The 15,679-nt window shown below is 61.1% G+C and overlaps 3 protein-coding genes across 21 annotated transcripts in view; 1 reads left to right on the top strand and 2 right to left on the bottom strand.

Moving 5' to 3' along the window:
* SLC6A9 (solute carrier family 6 member 9) overlaps positions 1-1,368 on the top strand; it is a 31,686-nt gene extending 30,318 nt beyond the window's left edge. For all 10 annotated transcript variants that reach the window (XM_047726691.1, XM_047726698.1, XM_047726695.1 and 7 more), the window contains one exon: positions 98-1,368. In XM_047726691.1, coding sequence (XP_047582647.1) covers positions 98-292 — 195 coding nt within the window. In that variant the 3' untranslated portion in view covers positions 293-1,368. The remainder of the gene's footprint in view (positions 1-97) is intronic.
* CCDC24 (coiled-coil domain containing 24) lies at positions 1,341-5,304 on the bottom strand. 7 transcript variants are annotated; one of them, XM_047726709.1, is made up of 9 exons: positions 4,841-5,304; positions 4,488-4,692; positions 4,091-4,278; positions 3,843-3,959; positions 3,271-3,348; positions 2,727-2,781; positions 2,197-2,266; positions 2,035-2,086; positions 1,341-1,924 (listed from the first exon to the last, which is right to left on the bottom strand). In XM_047726709.1, exons 2-9 carry the CDS (start codon positions 4,611-4,613, stop codon positions 1,687-1,689), a joined length of 924 nt encoding a protein of 307 aa, XP_047582665.1. In that variant the 5' UTR covers positions 4,614-4,692; positions 4,841-5,304; the 3' UTR covers positions 1,341-1,686. The 7 variants fall into 7 exon arrangements, with proteins under 7 accessions (XP_047582665.1, XP_047582666.1, XP_047582667.1 ...); XM_047726707.1 differs by having other exon boundaries at positions 1,343-1,924; positions 2,008-2,086; positions 3,271-3,345; XM_047726706.1 differs by having other exon boundaries at positions 1,343-1,924; positions 2,008-2,086.
* Positions 5,305-5,410: 106 nt separating this feature from the next.
* On the bottom strand, positions 5,411-15,140 carry B4GALT2 (beta-1,4-galactosyltransferase 2). 4 transcript variants are annotated; one of them, XM_047726702.1, is made up of 7 exons: positions 15,003-15,140; positions 12,999-13,354; positions 12,552-12,787; positions 9,401-9,591; positions 9,123-9,245; positions 8,906-9,010; positions 5,411-6,292 (listed from the first exon to the last, which is right to left on the bottom strand). In XM_047726702.1, exons 2-7 carry the CDS (start codon positions 13,300-13,302, stop codon positions 6,142-6,144), a joined length of 1,110 nt encoding a protein of 369 aa, XP_047582658.1. In that variant the 5' UTR covers positions 13,303-13,354; positions 15,003-15,140; the 3' UTR covers positions 5,411-6,141. The 4 variants fall into 4 exon arrangements, with proteins under 4 accessions (XP_047582658.1, XP_047582660.1, XP_047582657.1 ...); XM_047726704.1 differs by having other exon boundaries at positions 14,898-15,031; XM_047726701.1 differs by lacking the exon at positions 15,003-15,140 and adding an exon at positions 14,424-14,787.
* Between the last annotated feature and the right edge of the window lie 539 nt (positions 15,141-15,679).

Raw genomic sequence — 15,679 nt, forward strand, 5'->3', positions numbered from 1 at the left:
GGCCACAGCCATGTGAACCGGAAGGGGGTGGGTGGATGGGGCTTCATGGCCCCCTTCTGAAGCACCCATCCGCCCTCCATGTCTACCTCTCCTGCAGCGTTTGAAAAATGCCACAAAGCCAAGCAGAGACTGGGGCCCTGCCCTCCTGGAGCACCAGACTGGGCGCTATGCCCCCACCATCCCACCCTCTCCTGAAGACGGACTTGAGGTCCAGCCGCTGCACCCGGACAAGGCCCAGATCCCCATGGTGGGCAGTAACGGCTCTAGCCGCCTGCAGGACTCCCGGATATGAGCACAGCAGCCCGGGAGGGCCCCACCCCCGCCCGTGCTCCCACCACAGAGACTGGGGAGAGAGGGGACAGGTGTCACCACCTGCCCCTGCCATGCCCTAGCCAGGGCGGCTGCTGTTACTTTGGTCACCACTGGTAGCGTGGTCATTTGTGCTCGTGTCCCCAGTGTTTACAGGTCCTTTGGATGTCAAGATGGCAGCTGGGGATGGGTGTGGGCGATAGGAGGGCTGCCAGGGGTGGGGCCAAAGCACTTTGGAGGGGGTCTCAGGCCAGGTCCCCAGAGATCTGCTGGGCTTTACATGGCCTCTGATGCCCTCACACTTTGTCCGGAGCTGCAGTTCTAGGTGGGCCCCTACCTGTCCTGGTCCTCAGGCCTCCAGCCTCCTGACCAGTGTTCTGCCCCCAGAGCAGACCCCAGCCTCTGCTCAGGCAAATTTGGGTCTTCCGGAAGGTGAGGGGCTAAGGGGCTGTACAGTGTTATTTGTCAGGCTGTGCTGCCCAGCCCTGTTTGTCTGTGTGATTATTTTTGTAAAAATCGTATTCTCTGTGGTTGCCACTCCCATGCCCCCCGCCTTGGGCCCCTCTGTCTTCCCTGCCTGCCTGCACCTCACTCGGCTGCTCTGGGGTTTCCACACCTCATTCCAGCCCTGGCTGTCAGGCCCAGCCAGCAGAGGCCCATCACCCAGCAGCCTGCCCAAAGCACTCGTTTCTGGGGGGTAGGGGTGGGGTGCTGCTCAGCAGGAGGTTTGAGCCCAGAGCCCCAGGGAAGGGGACCTTACACGAAACCCCCTTGCCCTCCCTCCACCAGGCTAAGGTCCAGTCCTCCCAAACTGGGCTGCCCTTGTTCATGTGCCAAATGGCCCCATCCTGCGTGCCCCATCCCCTCTGGAGCCAGAGCTCCTTTCCCCCCAGCCCCACAGTGTCCGTCTGTCTATCCTCTGTGCCCCTCTGTGCAGTGACAGCCCTGAAGAGCCACCTCTAATCGTCTGTAGCAATAATGGTGCATCACCCACCCCTGCCCATCCGTGCACCACTAGGATTTTAAAGTCCATAGATTTTAATGAAATTTCTATTCCTGTCTCTGAGCTGCTGCTGTGCTTTGTCTGAGTCCCCCAGGGGAACAAGAGTCGGGGCCGGGATGAGACCTCTGCCTGCCAGGCCTTTGTGGAGGACCGGGAGAAGAAAGGCCAAAGGCTCTGATGGTCAGAACCAGACACCAGGGGCTCAGCGAGGGGGAGGGGCAAGAAGGGCCAGACAGATGGGAGAGCCTTGCATCCTGGCTCGGGCCCATCCAAGACTAGATCTGAAGAAGGCTGGGTCACAGCAGCTGAGGGGTGGGCAGCAGCGGACGGGGTGAGTTCCAGCAGACGCCAAGGCCTACTTGATGATCAGCCCTTCAGGTAGAGGCCTGGGGTGTTGTGCTGGATGCTGGAGTAGACACTGGCCTTTCCCCAGGGCTGCCCTGAAGCTTCCGGCCCCAGCGGTAGGTGGTAGCCAGGTGTCGGGGGCGAGGGCAGCACTCAGGAGGTGGGGCGGGCAGGCAGCACTGGCCAGGCCCTGTCCAAACCCCAGCTGTCCGGAGGGGGCAAGGCCGGGGTCTGAGCCCTGGGCTGGAGGATCCCACGGGCTGCTGCCTGAAGAGGAAAGAGCAGCAGTGAGTGAACAGCGGCCTGACCTTCTGGCCACCCTGTCCGGCTGGGCCACCGCTGGGGTTGACCTGAGGCTGGAGGAGACATGGGAGGGCCTCGGAAGTGCCTGCAGCTCCCGGCGCATGGCTGCCTTCTGCTCCTTCAGCTCTGCAGGAGAGGCACCTCTGACACACAGCGCCCAGCAGCTCTGGGCCGTACACCAGTGTGGGGTGGGGAGCGGGAGGCTGGGTGCTCTGGGGACTCCTGGGGGTCCTCACCTGCCAGGGTGGGCGCTAGGCTTGCCTCAGAGGGCTGGGGTGCCCCTGTGTACTCCTCTTCCAGGCAGCGCTGCCGGGAGAGCTGGCTCAGTGCCTGGCCTGAGGCATGGGTGGGGCAGGGCAGGGTGCAGAGGCCAAGATCCCCATGGCAGGGCCCCCCAAACAGGCTCAGGCAGCCCACAGGGGTAGGGGGGGACACTAGCTCCCCTGAAAAGCCTTTCTTGGTGAGGGGGTGGCTGGCTTGGACTCAGACTTAGGGAAGGGAAGGAGGCAAAGACAAGGGACAATTCAGCGAGTTAATCTAAAAGTGCTGACCTTGGGCTAGGGGCTCAAACAGAACCTTCTGGATTTACACACATAGGGACCGTGCACATGTGAGAAATGGCCACAGCACCCACACACACCTTTCCATGCACATGTGCACCCAGACAAACACACACACATGCGGCTCCCCCATGCCAGGTGAGAGGCCGTGGTGTCTACACTTGGCAGAAAGGCTCTGGGCAGGGAGGCCCCGGGCTGCCACTCACCTGCAGGACAGGGATCATCCTCTCCAAGGTGTGACACTCCTCCTCTAGGAGGCTCCTGGGACACATGGGAGTATGGCAGCCACAGCCAGCTCCGTGAGACCCAGTCTCAGTTAAGCCCTCCACCCAGCCCCTAACCTCCAGCCTCCCCACCGCTAGGACCTCCTGCCTCAGGCCACCCTGCTTTCTGGGGCCAGGCACTGGCTGCAGCCTTCCACCCCTGCCAGCCTCTGCCAGGACAGGATGTGTCCTCCCTGTGCCGACCTCACAGTGCCCACCAGCCTGCCTTCTGCATTCCTGCAGGGGCCTCCTCCAGCCTCCCTTCTCCCCCACATCACAGCCCCTCCCCAGCTTAAAACCCTGCCACAGTTCCTCCACAGCAGCCCTGCAGCAACCCACCCTTTCCACTTGTCAGCCTTCCTCTCCTGGTCCCCACCAGGCGTGTGTCCTCCTTTTCCTCTCCCGCAGTCCAGTCCCGGTACTTGGAGACCTGTCCCAGCCCCATCCTCCCTGTGTCCACCCCACCATGCGCACTCAGGGGCCTCACCGCAGGTGTCCAGCAATCTGGTCGATGCTGGACACATTCAGTTGGTCCTTGATGATGCTGAGGTCCCTCTGACTGCTGCTGGCAGATGAGGTCACTGTCACTCTCCCCATGTTGCCTCACCCCAGGCCTTCAGGATACAAATGCCACTTCTCCTAGACAGTTCTGCGTCTTTTCTCACAAAGGCAACATAATAGACCACAAAGGGGAGGAGTTCTGGAGCTTGGGTTTGCAAATCGGCTCTGCCACCCTTCAATGTGCATGAACTTGGGCAAATGGATTATCCCTTCTGAGTTTCAGATACTCGTCGGTAAAAGGGGGCCATCATTCCCCTAAAGGCTTGTGTGAGAACTAGAAATAAGTGGCTGCTTATACACTTGTGAACATGCTCCTTCTCCTTTATCTCAGGCAGTCCCCAGCATTCTCTAGCCCAGCTCTCTTGGATCCCTACATATGGTTGTAGGAGGTCCAGCTCCAGGCCAGGAACTTCTCCATGGAGCCAAGTGGAACCCACCAGCTGGATGGGGTCCTCTGCCAAGCAGGAACAGCTCCCTCCTCTCCTACCACCGCTTTACCTGAGTTCACCAGCTCTCATCTGCAATACCTCCTGTTCTGGCAAATCACACCTAGGCTCCTCCAAGGCAAAGCGCAGGACCCTGGGGCTATACTGGACCCAAGCCTGGGTCTGGTCCCTGCAGAAGGTGCACTGAAGGTAATTCAGGGACTCCTTCCAGGGAACCATCAAAGGCAATCCTGGCCCCTTATCAGGCGCACAGCTAGCCCCTCTTAGTTCTGCCGCAGGGCCTAGGTCTGAGGTTCCCACCTGCCCTCGCAGATGGCCTTCTGGCGGAGCCCTAGGAGCAGCTGCCTCAGTTCTTGGCGCATGAGGTCTCTTAGGAGGGGCGGTGGTGCCAGAAGGGAGGAGGGATCAGAGGTGGGGCGGGAGCCAGAGGCTTGGGAGGATCGAGCCTCTTGGAGCAGTGACTGTAGCATCACCACCTGCAAGGAGAGCTGGGACACCTTGGGACTCGGGGGAGAAGTGACGGAAGTGAAGGGGGCTGGGGGACTGAGGGGCAGAGCAGAGTCAAGAGGGCAGGGGACGGTGAGATCCGGCAAGATCTCGAGAGCCATCAGGCAGGACCGGGGACCCGGAGGAGGTGGGGTAAATCACCCGAGTCCTGGGACAGACCTGGAGTGTGGCCCATCTGCCCACTCCCCACCTCTGCTCGTAGCTCCAGGCTCAGGTCCACCGTCGTCTCGCCCAGAATCCTCTTCACTTCGGGCCGCTCCGGGAGCGGAACGTGCTCCTCTACCAGCTCCCACAGAGACGGGGAGTCCCGGAGCATGGCCCGCCCGCGCCGCCGCCCCCCGACGAGCGGCCCGGGGCTCGTACCTGCGGGAAAGCAGGTGGCCCGGCTGCGTTACCTGGAGAAGGCCAGTCGCTCAAGGGTGGGCCCCGCCCCCTCGCGCCCCGCCCCTCCTCGCCTCACGGGCCACGCCCCCAGCCCGTCGCTCTCCCCGGACTGCCCAAGCCCCACCCTTGTTCTGCCGCCAGTCTCAGCGACTGAATTACCCGGTCCGGAGCCGCCGGTCTCTGGCGCTGTCCCTTCTGCCCCGCTTTTGGCTGACTCTCGGGGGCCACGGTTCCCCGTCACGGCCCCCAGGAGCCGGGAAGTGGGAACCGGGGCTATAGCCCCGCCCCTTCCGCGCGGCTGTCACCCGGGAAACCGCGCCGCTACTCAGGCTCCGCCCCCAGCCATTCCAGGTTGGGGTGGGCGGTGCCGGCTAGCTGGGAGTCGGACCGGCAGCCAAGGTAGGTGGTCTGGGAGTACGAACCATCCAGAGTCCTGACGCCAAGCCCTCTGGGCTCGTCTCGTGGCAGCTTTCGGCTTTGGGGCAGGTGGGAAGAACCGAGAAATTGGAGCCCACTGGGACCGTTATTACCTCATTGCCTCTCCTGGCGGGAGGCAGCGGCACAGTAAACCTTTCCTCCTAGAGTCAGTGAAGTCTCGCGAGCGACTGGGGCCTGGGGAACCCGGACAGCCCGGGCCAGACAGACGGGTTAGGCCAGGTGCCCTCCCACAAGACACACGCGGTGTGGAATCTGGGCCCAGATTCGCTAACCCCAAGCAGACAAAGGGGCTGCTCCATTCACGTTTTTTACTAAAGCACCCACACAAGTTTCTGTGCAATGTACAAACAACGAGCCGGCCCTGGGGCTACTGCCTTCTCTCTGAGACAGGGAGGCGGGAACCAGGCTGACTGATCTAAGCCCCACCCGCCCCCCATGCAAAAGCCCAACCTCAAGATCCCAGGCAGCGACACAGCACCCCCTCTGGTCCCCTCCTGGGGCTGCTCCTCAGCAGGGGGCGCACCAGAGTTTGCCCCTACAATGTTGAATGAAAAAGGTTTCCCCTCCCCTGGGAGCATGGGGGATTCCCAGGTCTGAGAATTCCCCCTGGAAGCTACACTGCCCCCTAGTTGTACCTCCCACTCGTCCAGGCCCTAGGGGACTCAAGGGGGGAGAAACTGAGGCACAGAGAGGTGGAGTGACCTAGCCCAGGCCACTCGGTGAGGCAGTGCAGGGGCTGGCCCGACCCTGACAGTGAGGGAAGGCTGGGCTGGGGTGGGAGGGGCAGGAAGAAGGGTTGACCCCAGAGAGGGCCACACTGGAGGGGCTTGCCCAGGTTGGAAGTCCCCCAAAGTAGGTTCTGAAACTTCCAGGTGCAGCTGGGGGTGCCTATGGAAGACCCTCCGAAAACAGAGCCCACAGTCTCAGTCCTGGGGGGTCCCACAGAGTAGCCGCCAGCCAGGCTATCGAGGTCAGTCCTCTGGCAGGCAATCCTTAGCACTGGGAGCCTTTGTCCGTTAGTATCAGCCCCGGGGGGGCCATGACGGGGGCCGCCCAATGTCCACTGTAATATTGGTGAAGAGTGGTTGCCGAGACACCTCCAAGACCTGGTACCGCACTGACCCGATGCCATCCCGCTTCATGGTCAGCTTCGTGTTTTGAATCTTGGTAAACCTAGATAGGATAGAAGTGGGTCCAGATCAGGGCTACCCAATAAACTCAATATGGGATCTCTGGGGCTAAGAATCAAGCCACCCTGGCTTCTTCCAGGGATGGCTCAGTTCTCACCAAACCTTCTGCCCGTCACCTGCTTGGAGCCCTTTTGCTCTGGCATCTGCTTTCAAAACAGAGATCTTATCCCCTTGAGGCCAGAACTGTGACACCCTCACAAATCTCTCTCTGATCTCAGCCTTTTCTCCTAAGCCTTAGACCCAGACACAGGCATCCCACAGGCACCGCAAATGCAAGGGGTCCTGTGTCAGTCATCATCTGTATTCCCCAAACCCCTCTTCTCTTTGCTATCTTCTCTGTGTCCCTTACCACTTACTCACTGAGCAGTCCCCAAGTACCAGGCTCTGCTCTTAAGTACCAGGGACACAGTCAGGAACAGGACAGTAAGTCCTTCTCTCATGGCAAGTCTGTTCCCCTAGGGGAGATAGGTAACAGACAAGGAGCACATCAGAATGCTAAGGGGGAGACAGGGCAGAGAGACCAAGATGGCTGCCCTGGGAGGCGTAAGCGCATGACACCAAAGCTGACAGCAGCGGGAAGGGCATTCCAGGCAGAGGTAAGCACATGCTGACCCTAAACTGGAAATGAGAATTTGCACAGCCAGTGGTTCGAGCTTAATGGGCCAAGGGCGTAAGAACAGCTTGGAGGCTGGAGCGTGTAGGGATGGGGCTCTGGAAGTCAGAGGATGCAGGGTTTTTTTATTCTAGGAGTGAGAAGACAGGGATTTTTAGCCCAGTGGGAGGCAAGTGGGAAGGGCCAGAGGACAGGAACAATAGAAGGACGAGGGGGAAACAGGGAAACTAGTGAGAGGCGACTGCAGGAGTCCAGACAAGAGGACAGAGGCGGTGCTGGGGCAGAGGGGGTGAAGGGAAAAGCGGATGGGCTGAGATGTTTTGGGAGTGGCACGGGTACAACCTACTGACGGTTTAGATACACAGGGTGAGTGAAAGAATCATCCAGGGAAACTAGATTTGAGGCAAAAGCCACTAGGTGGATGGAATCATTCCTTTCTTTAAGCCAGAAATGCCTCGCTGTCTTGCCACTTCCTCACCCAAGGCGGACATCACTAATTCATGAGGACACGGTGACCCGAAACAGGACCAAGGCTCCCGGCATGTGCTTTGAGAGCTCCCCTCCCACCTTCACTGAAACTGTTTTGATCCTCCCGGTCCTTCTGAGCTCAGCTCACATCCCTCTCCAGAGCCACCCCAGCACCTAGCACTCTCCCTCAGATGCCCTGCAGCCCCTCTCCTCCCGTCCCTGTTCACCTTGCTTTTCATCTGAACTGCTTTTCCATCAGCTCCCTGGATGCCCAGTGCTTCATGCTCCTGCCAGAGGCCAGCCCACCACTGGTGCTGCAGCCTATCTCCCCACTCTTCCACCTGGCTTCAGAGCAGAATACCCCTACTGTTCTATCCGGGTGTGTGGCAGCCTCATACTCAGCACACCCCTGGGCCCCGTGATTCCTCCAAGCTTCCTTCCTGGCCCACCAGCAGCTCTGCCAGCCCTTCTTCACCTTCTTCAAACTCAAAGGGTGATCTTTCAAAGCCGAATCTGATCCTGCTCCTTCCCTGCTTAAAGCCCTCCCATGACTCCCCATCGCCCTGGCACAAAAGTGAAACTCCCAACCTGGGATCCGAGACCCCAGACACCCAGCACTGACCCCACTGCTGTCACTGCCAGCCCTCAGAGACTGTAATACCAGAGTCCCAGACTCTTAACTTATACCACGCACGTTCACATTTCCAGACTCCTGCAAATACCATTCCTTTTCTCCAAACTGGCCTCCTCCACTAGCCCGGTGAATACAGCCCTGTGCCCAAGGCAGGCATGTGACAAACACCTGTTGAATGCATGATCTTTCAAACCCTGGTTTACCATCACCTCCTCCTGGAGAGCCTCCCACCATCACTCCCTCTTCTGCTGGGACAGCACCTTGCCCTGATCGCCGGGGCCTTGGCTGCCTGTCTCTCTCACTAGAGTGAACTTTCTGCGGGCTGTCCAGCAGGGACTGGCTCCAGACTCCCCACACACACTCCCCCCCGGTTAGAGCAATGCCAGGAAGCCCTTGTCTACACTGCACATGCCCTCAGGTGCCTCTCCCGGCTGGCACCAGCACCTAATGTTGCTACGTCCTCAGGGATGGAACGGCCTGCTCCCATCTCAGAGGGGTCAGCACTGTCTGTCCGCGCCCTGCCCCATGTTGCTCAGGCCACCTTCGTTGGGTCCCCAAGCCCAGGAGCTGTGCCCGGTGCCCGCTACCTCTTGTCTTGTCTGCTCTGGCATAAGGGAGGTCTGTGAGGACACCAACGGGAATGTAATCTACTCGGGGAAGATTTGAACCCTGCCTTTACATTGTTGTGACCTCTAGGAATTAGGCCAGGGATGACAGAAGTCTGGGGTGAGGGTGAGCTAGGGGTTGGGGAACAGGGATCAGGGGCATGGGAGTCCTCTCCAGGAGTCAAGGGGTCAGAGGCCTTGGGAATCACGTCTGGGGATCAGTGGCACTGGGAAGTCCCTTCTAGGAAGTAAGGGATTAGGGGCACTTGGGGTCACCTCTGCGGGTTGGGCTCGTTATGCTTGTCCCGGTCGTGCTTGATCATGCGGTAGCGGCCTATGCGGATGTCTGGGCGCGAGATCTTCATCCCAGTCAGGGAGATCCTGGGGATGGGGACAGACGGGCTGGAGCAGGCACCAGGAAGGGCAAGGAGCCTCGCCCGGTCTGCGCTGCACCTGCTGCACCCAGTCTACTCCCCGCCCCGCCCAGACTCACCGGTTGAAGATGTCGTCATCCTCGCCACCCCAGCCCCAGTACTCGTTGGGGAAGCCGTTGATTCTCAGAAACTGGGCTTTACTCAGGCCTGACACACCTCCGAAGTAGCCGGCATAGGGCAGCCTGCGGCACGGAAGGGCAGGTGTCAGCCAAGGGCCTGAGGGGAATTCCAGGGGGAGGGCCGGAGACGGGGTGAGGGGCTGGGAGCAAGGGGACGCTGGGTGCAGTACCGACCGTCAGGGCAGGAGTCTGGGTCCGGCTGAGAAGGGAGCCCTCACCGGAAACCGAACTTGTCCATGGCAATGGCAAAGTGGCGGGGCTGGTCACCACAGCGGTACAGGTTGCGGTCATCCATGGGGACCAGGTCCACGTCGCTGAAGATGAAGCAGTCATAGGTGGCATCCTCTTTCAGCGCTTCCAGGAAGCCTACGTTGAGCAGCTTGGCCCGGTTAAAGGTGTCCTCGCCGTGCTGGGGTTGGTGCAGGGGACAAGTCAGCTCTGGGCCTGTGACCGGCAGGCACCGGCCACTTTACCACTGGCCAGAGCACTCCCCAAGGGGCTCCTACTTCCCTGCCTCCCCCGACCCCACTCTGAATGGCTCCCCTAAGTCCTGCCTTCCAAGATCTTCCAGGACTTGGCTCCAGGCTCCCCTCCAGCCGTTGCCCTCAGAACCCAAGGCCCAGCTACGATACGTTCCTCAGCAGCCCTGGAACACTCCAGGCTCTTTACTGCCTCGAGACCTTGCTGTTAGCTCTGGAATGCTCTCCTCTGACGGTCAAGCTGGTGTGTGGACAGGCATCCCTGATCACACTTCCCTGCCTCTGTGTCGTTCGTTCGTTCTTTCCTGTGAGCTTCACTGAGTGTCCAGTTACACTGTGACTTAGAGTGCTCGTTCCTTTCATTCTTTCACCCCTTCATCCCAGCATGCCCTGTAGCCCTGTCCTGGGTGCCCGGCATCTTCTCTGGGCCGGTGGGGGCCTTCGAGGAGAGCAGCCCGGAGCCGACTGCATCCCTGCTGAGCACACTCACAAGAGAAGATGAACAGTGAATGCCCCAAATGACCAGTGTCGAAGACAAAGAAACCATAGGGACTGAGCCATCCGGCCCCTTTGGCTCGTCTGGATCCGCATCTAAAACCCCGGGCAGCCTCTGAGACCGGAACAGGACCTGGCGAGATTCCCCAGTCTCCCCAGGCAGTCATGGCCCAGAGAGCCGGGGGGTCCCCTGAGCAACGGGGCTGCAGGGCCAGGCCTCTTTGAGGCGGGGTTCCTGGCCATGCATGCCCATGCTCCCAATTCTAACCAGAGCAAGGAGGATCCCATGGAAGGAGCTGACTGCTGAGCCCCCTGTGCCAATCTACCATCTCTAGGCTGGAGCTGGGCATGGCCCTGGAGCGGAGTCTTTAGGCGGGCCCCTTGAGAGCGAGAGGAGGAATCACGGCCCCTCCTTCCCACCAGCCAGCCTGAGCCCCACAGGGTGGGAGCGGCTCACCCTGCTTGCTCTCTCTCCTGGCCCTGCACCTTCCCTCCCACCAGCCCTTGCAGCAATTGTGCATTTTCTCCTGGCTCATCGGCTCTCCTTTCTGACCTTTCTCACCAGCCAGGAGCCCTGAGTTTCTCCCACGCGGCTCATAAACATGTCCAATTTTACCCCATCTCAAAAAGAAACCTCTCCAGCCACCACCCTACCTTTGCCTCCCCTTCTCGGCAGAGTGTTCTTTTGTTTTTTTTTTTTTTTTTTTAAAGAGTTGCCTCCAATTGGCTATTTCCATTTTGTCAAATCTGATTCCTTCTTCAACCCACTGCAATCTGCTTCCGCCCCCACCATGCCCCTGAAATGGTTCTCGCTGGGCCCACCTTGTTGCTAAATCCACTGGACGCTGCTTAGTCCATATCCTTCCTCCCCCAGCAGTGCTCACGTAGCTGCCATGCTTCCTTCTGGACACTTACTCCTGGGCTTCTGGGACAGCACACTCTCCTGGGACTCCTCGAACCTCTTCTGCCCAACCTTCCAGTCTGCAGTGCTGTCCCTTTCTCCACCCATCCCTTACATGCTGGCTTTCCTCTCTCAGGCCCTGAGCTCCCCAGGCAGGATGGACGTTGTTGGGTTTAGGGACCATCTGCATGCTGGTGGCTCCCAGATCCCGCTCTGCACCTCAGACCTCACCGCTGGGAGGACTCATTGGTCCAACTGCCAGCTGAACATTCCTTTCGTACTTCGCGTGGGCACCCAGACTCATCCCATGCAAAAAAAGAATTCAGGGTCAGGCTCTCCCTGAGACCTGGCCCAGCTCCTCTGTTCCGTCTCACTCACAGGCGCAGCTAACCATACAGCAAATGGCCAGGAAGAACCCTTCAGGTGTCTTGGTGTCTCCCTTTCCTTACTCTCTACCGTGTCACATCTCTCCCTTCACGGCCACCACTGCTGCTGACCCCACACAGATTCACTGTCTCTTTGCTGAATGTCATACCCCTTCTCAACTGGTCACCCTGCCACCAGCCTCCCCCTCCGTCCCATTCCCCACATGCAACCAGAGCGATCTTCCCAGGAAGCAAGCGTACATGATACTCCTCGCTTAATCCAGTGGTGGCACGCTACCTTTAGGCTGGAAGTCAACTGCTTCGCTTGCCTCCGGAGACCTTTCTGGATTTGGCCTGTGCCAGCAACTCCAGGCTCATCTTTGCTACCCACCCTACACGCTGGATCCCACACCTCCGCCAGTGGTTCCTGAAGACACGAGACCAGCTCTCTGGGTGGGACCTGGGGCCTCCAGTCCGTCTGCAGACTGATCCCTACTCATCCCTCAAGCCCCATCTCAACCACCACTTCACCCCAGGGCTACTGTTCAAGGCCCATCTGTGCCCCCACAGCCCCCTGCTCCAACTCATCCCACACAGTTGTCTTGGAGTCTATGGGGATCCAAGTCCAAGTATGGGAGTCCCAAGTACTGGAAGGAGGACCTATATCAGATCCTCCCCAGGTCCCAGCAGCCAGGCCTCACCAGGCCCAGGGCAGGGCTTGGACCCTGAGCTGAGTTCCTGGGGCCTCTGCTGTGGCTGTGGCCCTCACACAGACTTCATCCCTCTTTCAGGCTCTAACCCGCCCCTCTCCAAGGGCTTCTCCATAGCTCCTCACAGCCAGCTGACCCTAGGGTCTACACGGGGCCTGCCAAGGGTAGACCATGGGGCTCATCTGCGCTGAGGCTATGCACATGGCCATCAGCGTGTGTGCCAATGCTCGCGTGCACACTCCCCATCACGCACCTGCAAACCCTCCCACGTGAGCAGGCACGTACACAGAGCCCCACACGACCACAGGCAGGCGAGAAGCCATGAACGCTCCCGCCCGCACTCACTCACTGAGAGGCACACGGGTCGCCCCAGCCGCAGGTGCTCATGGTGCCCAGCCCTGGGGCCCCAGGCAGCACACCTGGTTGATGACGTAGACGCCATAGCGCAGCCGCTGTCGCCTCAGGATGGGGTGCAGGTAGTGGAGCCAGTAGCGCAGGTGGTGCTCTCGGTGCCGGAAGGGGATGATGACTGCCACTGTCTGGGCCGGTGTGCAGTCGGGGGGCGCGTAGCGGCCGCCCAGGAGCACACCCGGGTTCTCCCTCTGCACCCGCTCCAGCGGCATGGGCGAGGTGAACTCAATCAGCAGTCGGCCCACTGCAGGCAGGACGGTGGCAGGAATCAGCTGGCCGTCCGAGGCCAGGGACGCTGGCCCTCTTGCTCAGCCCCAGGGGGAGGCCAGGGAAGCCCCGGAATAGCCCTCTTGCAACAGACCCGGACCCCCTGTACACCCATGGGTCACTCCCTGAACCAAACCACACCGGTCTTCTGCCCACCCCTAGAGGCTGGCCCTACCCTGCAGGCTCACCAAGGCCTGGCGGCGAGTCAGGACAGGGAGGCAGGACAGGAGCCGTGGGGCCGGGCCGGGCGCTGGGAGCCTCGGGGAGCCCCGAGCTGGGGGTGGTGGCGTTGGGCCGAGAGAAGTTGGTGCTGCTGCTGGCAGCTGGGTGGAGGGCCCGGGCAGGGCCGCGGGCACTGAAGCGGCTGAAGAAGGCCAGGTGCTGGGCGTAGACGTCAAAGTAGAGGATGACGGCCACAAGAAAGTGCAGCAGGCAGAGGAGGAGCACGGCCTTGCACACGCGCTCCAGCGTCCCCCCCAGCAGTCTGCTCATCCCGCAGGCGGCCGCCGGCCCGCCCAGTGGGCCCGGGCATCCGGCTGCCGGCCTGAGCAGGGGGAAGAGAGAAACAGACCCAGCAGGTCAGGGCCCGATGAGCCAGGCTACCCAGCCCCCGCCCCTGCCTGCTGCTCACCCTCACAGAACCGCATCCTTACACTTATTACCTGCTCACATCCTGTGACACTCGCGGACTCCCATTCACACGGACACAGTCCCTGGCAACTCACTACTCACACAGCCTCACACACCTGAGTACTAACCCAGTGACACACACGTTCCTCATTCTCACTGCCACACATACACAGAAACACAACCTCATGCTCCCACACTCAGGTGCACGCCCTTATTTCGTGACTCGACACACAACCCTGTGTGTCCTCAGAAACATGAACACATGACCTCTGACCACGGTGGTTCATACCTCCCAATGAAAACACATTTACTTGCAGACCCACATGTGTACCTGTGCCCCAGAGAACAGACACCCCACAGGCCAGCATCCTCAACCCAGAACTCCTGGTCTGGGGAGGCGCGACCATTTACTGAGTACCTAGCATGCAGGAACCCTTGGTACTCGTGACTTCAGTTCGTCCTCCCAGGACCATGGTGGGCAGTGGTGTGGTTGGACAGGTACCAGTGACAAGTAGGCCAGGCCAACTAGGACCAGGCTGGGAAGTGGCCCTCAGCATCCAGGAGGCCCAAATATTAACAAGATGTTTATGGGATCCCTGCCCTCCGGAGTGGGAGCTCAAAATACAAGGTGGGGCATACAACACCCCTCCTTTAAGACCTCAAGGATTGGGATGAACTTTCTGGAGTCTGCCCAGCACTTGCTGGTTCTGATTCCGGGAAGAAGGAACGCCTAGGCCCTGGAGACCCGTACAGTACACCAGCATGCCAGGGAAGGGTCTTGGGCCATGGCTCCAGCTGGGGTTCCAACAGAGCAGCACTTCTGGGGGCTGGGTCTCACTCAGAGATACACAGCACCACACAACCACAGCCACCGTGGGTCCCAGCTAAAGTCACCTGCACTCACACACACTGAGAACTACATGGAGTCACAGACACACCCCAGTGACAGTAACAGTAACAGTAACGCAGAGTCACACACTCACAAACAAAGCCGCTGCTCCTCGACGTACACAGCCATGCATGCAGGCTCTCGGGCAGCTCGGACGCCCGGCCCCACGTGCAAACATTCCCACCCCTCCCTCCGGGGCAGGGGTTCTGGGTCAGGCTGGCGGCCAGGCTGCGAGGTGCCTTAGGGCGGGGCTGAAAGGCAGACCGGCCTGAACACGTGGCTCCCCGGGACGGGGGAGGCAGTGAGGACCCGGTGGGTGTGAAGTCTGGGGGGGGGCGTGGATTGGGGGAGTGGATGTGGGGCGGGGGCCGAGGCCGGGGGAAACGTGAGTGGAGCGTCTCCCCGCGCCACGAAGCCAGGGCGAGCGAGGACAATAAGAGAGGCTGGCAGGGGGCGGGCAAGAGGAGCTCGGGGCGGGGGGTGGGGAGGGGAGGGAAGAGCCGAGGGGTAGGGATGGGGGAGGGATGGGGAAACGCCAGGCCGGGGTCTGGCCGCCGGCGCCTCTCACCGGCTCCTGGGCGGGGATCGCGGGGCCGCGCTCGGGCGCTCCTTGCGGGGCTGGGTCTGGAATGTCGGGGCCCTGGGCTGGGGGCCGCGCGCGCACCCCTCTCACCCGGCGCTCGGGGCTCAGCAGGGGGCACCGCTCCAGCTCGGGCTGGGTTCCCGGCTCCCGTGGCTGCGGACGGCTCCGTCCCCCATGGCCCGGCCCCGCCGCCTCCCGCCGCCGGGTCAGCGGCCCCCGCGGCCCCCGGGCCGCCTCCCGCCGCCGCCGCGGGCCATGGAGCCGAGCCGCCCCGGGGGGCAGGGCGGGGCCGGGCGGCCGGGCAGACCCACTACCGGCGGACCGATGGACCACAGCGCCGCCGCCTCCCTCCCGCGCTACGGCGCCTCGGAGGGGCAGGCCCGGCCGGCGCGCCCGCGCGCGCGCCCCCGCGGCCCCCGCCTCCAGCGCGCCCGCACCCGCCGCGCGCCTCTGCCGTCCGCCCCTGTCGGCGGCCAAGCGCGGCGGAGCGAGGGGACAGAGGTGGCACGGGACCAGAGAGGGGCGGAAGAAATCGGTAAGGCTCATCCCAGAGGTTGGATTCGGGGTCCGGACTGGGGAGGGTGTGGGTGTGGGCTGGAGCGTGAACTCCGCCAAAAGGGGGCTTAGAAGTTAGGCGACTCTAGCAGGGAGGTTAGGGATTTGTTCTCTCATTGATGGGAACAGGGTTATAGGTCTGCCAGCGGTCGCGGGGTGGGGGTGGGGGTGGTTGCTGGTTGGGCAGGACCCTTAAAGGCCTGAGAAGTGTG

This window comes from Lutra lutra, chromosome 4 (genome assembly GCF_902655055.1).
Source record: "Lutra lutra chromosome 4, mLutLut1.2, whole genome shotgun sequence".
NCBI lineage: Eukaryota > Metazoa > Chordata > Mammalia > Carnivora > Mustelidae > Lutra > Lutra lutra.

Bases quoted from the DNA above. Each gene is read 5' to 3' on its own strand.
- B4GALT2 (XM_047726701.1), bottom strand. From the start codon at position 14,458: ATGGCTGTGTACGTCGAGGAGCAGCGGCTTTGTTT. The intron at 9,592-12,551 runs GTGTGCTGCCTG...CACCAACCCCAG, and splicing joins GCGTCTACGTCATCAACCAG to CACGGCGAGGACACCTTTAA. The intron at 6,293-8,905 runs GTGACCCCAAGT...TATCCTATCTAG, and splicing joins AACGAGCCCAACCCGCAGAG to GTTTACCAAGATTCAAAACA.
- CCDC24 (XM_047726706.1), bottom strand. From the start codon at position 4,613: ATGCTCCGGGACTCCCCGTCTCTGTGGGAGCTGGTAGAGGAGCACGTT. The intron at 3,960-4,090 runs GTGGGAACCTCA...CACCTTCTGCAG, and splicing joins AAGGCCATCTGCGAGGGCAG to GGACCAGACCCAGGCTTGGG. The intron at 3,349-3,842 runs GTAAAGCGGTGG...CTCATCTGCCAG, and splicing joins ATGAGAGCTGGTGAACTCAG to CAGCAGTCAGAGGGACCTCA.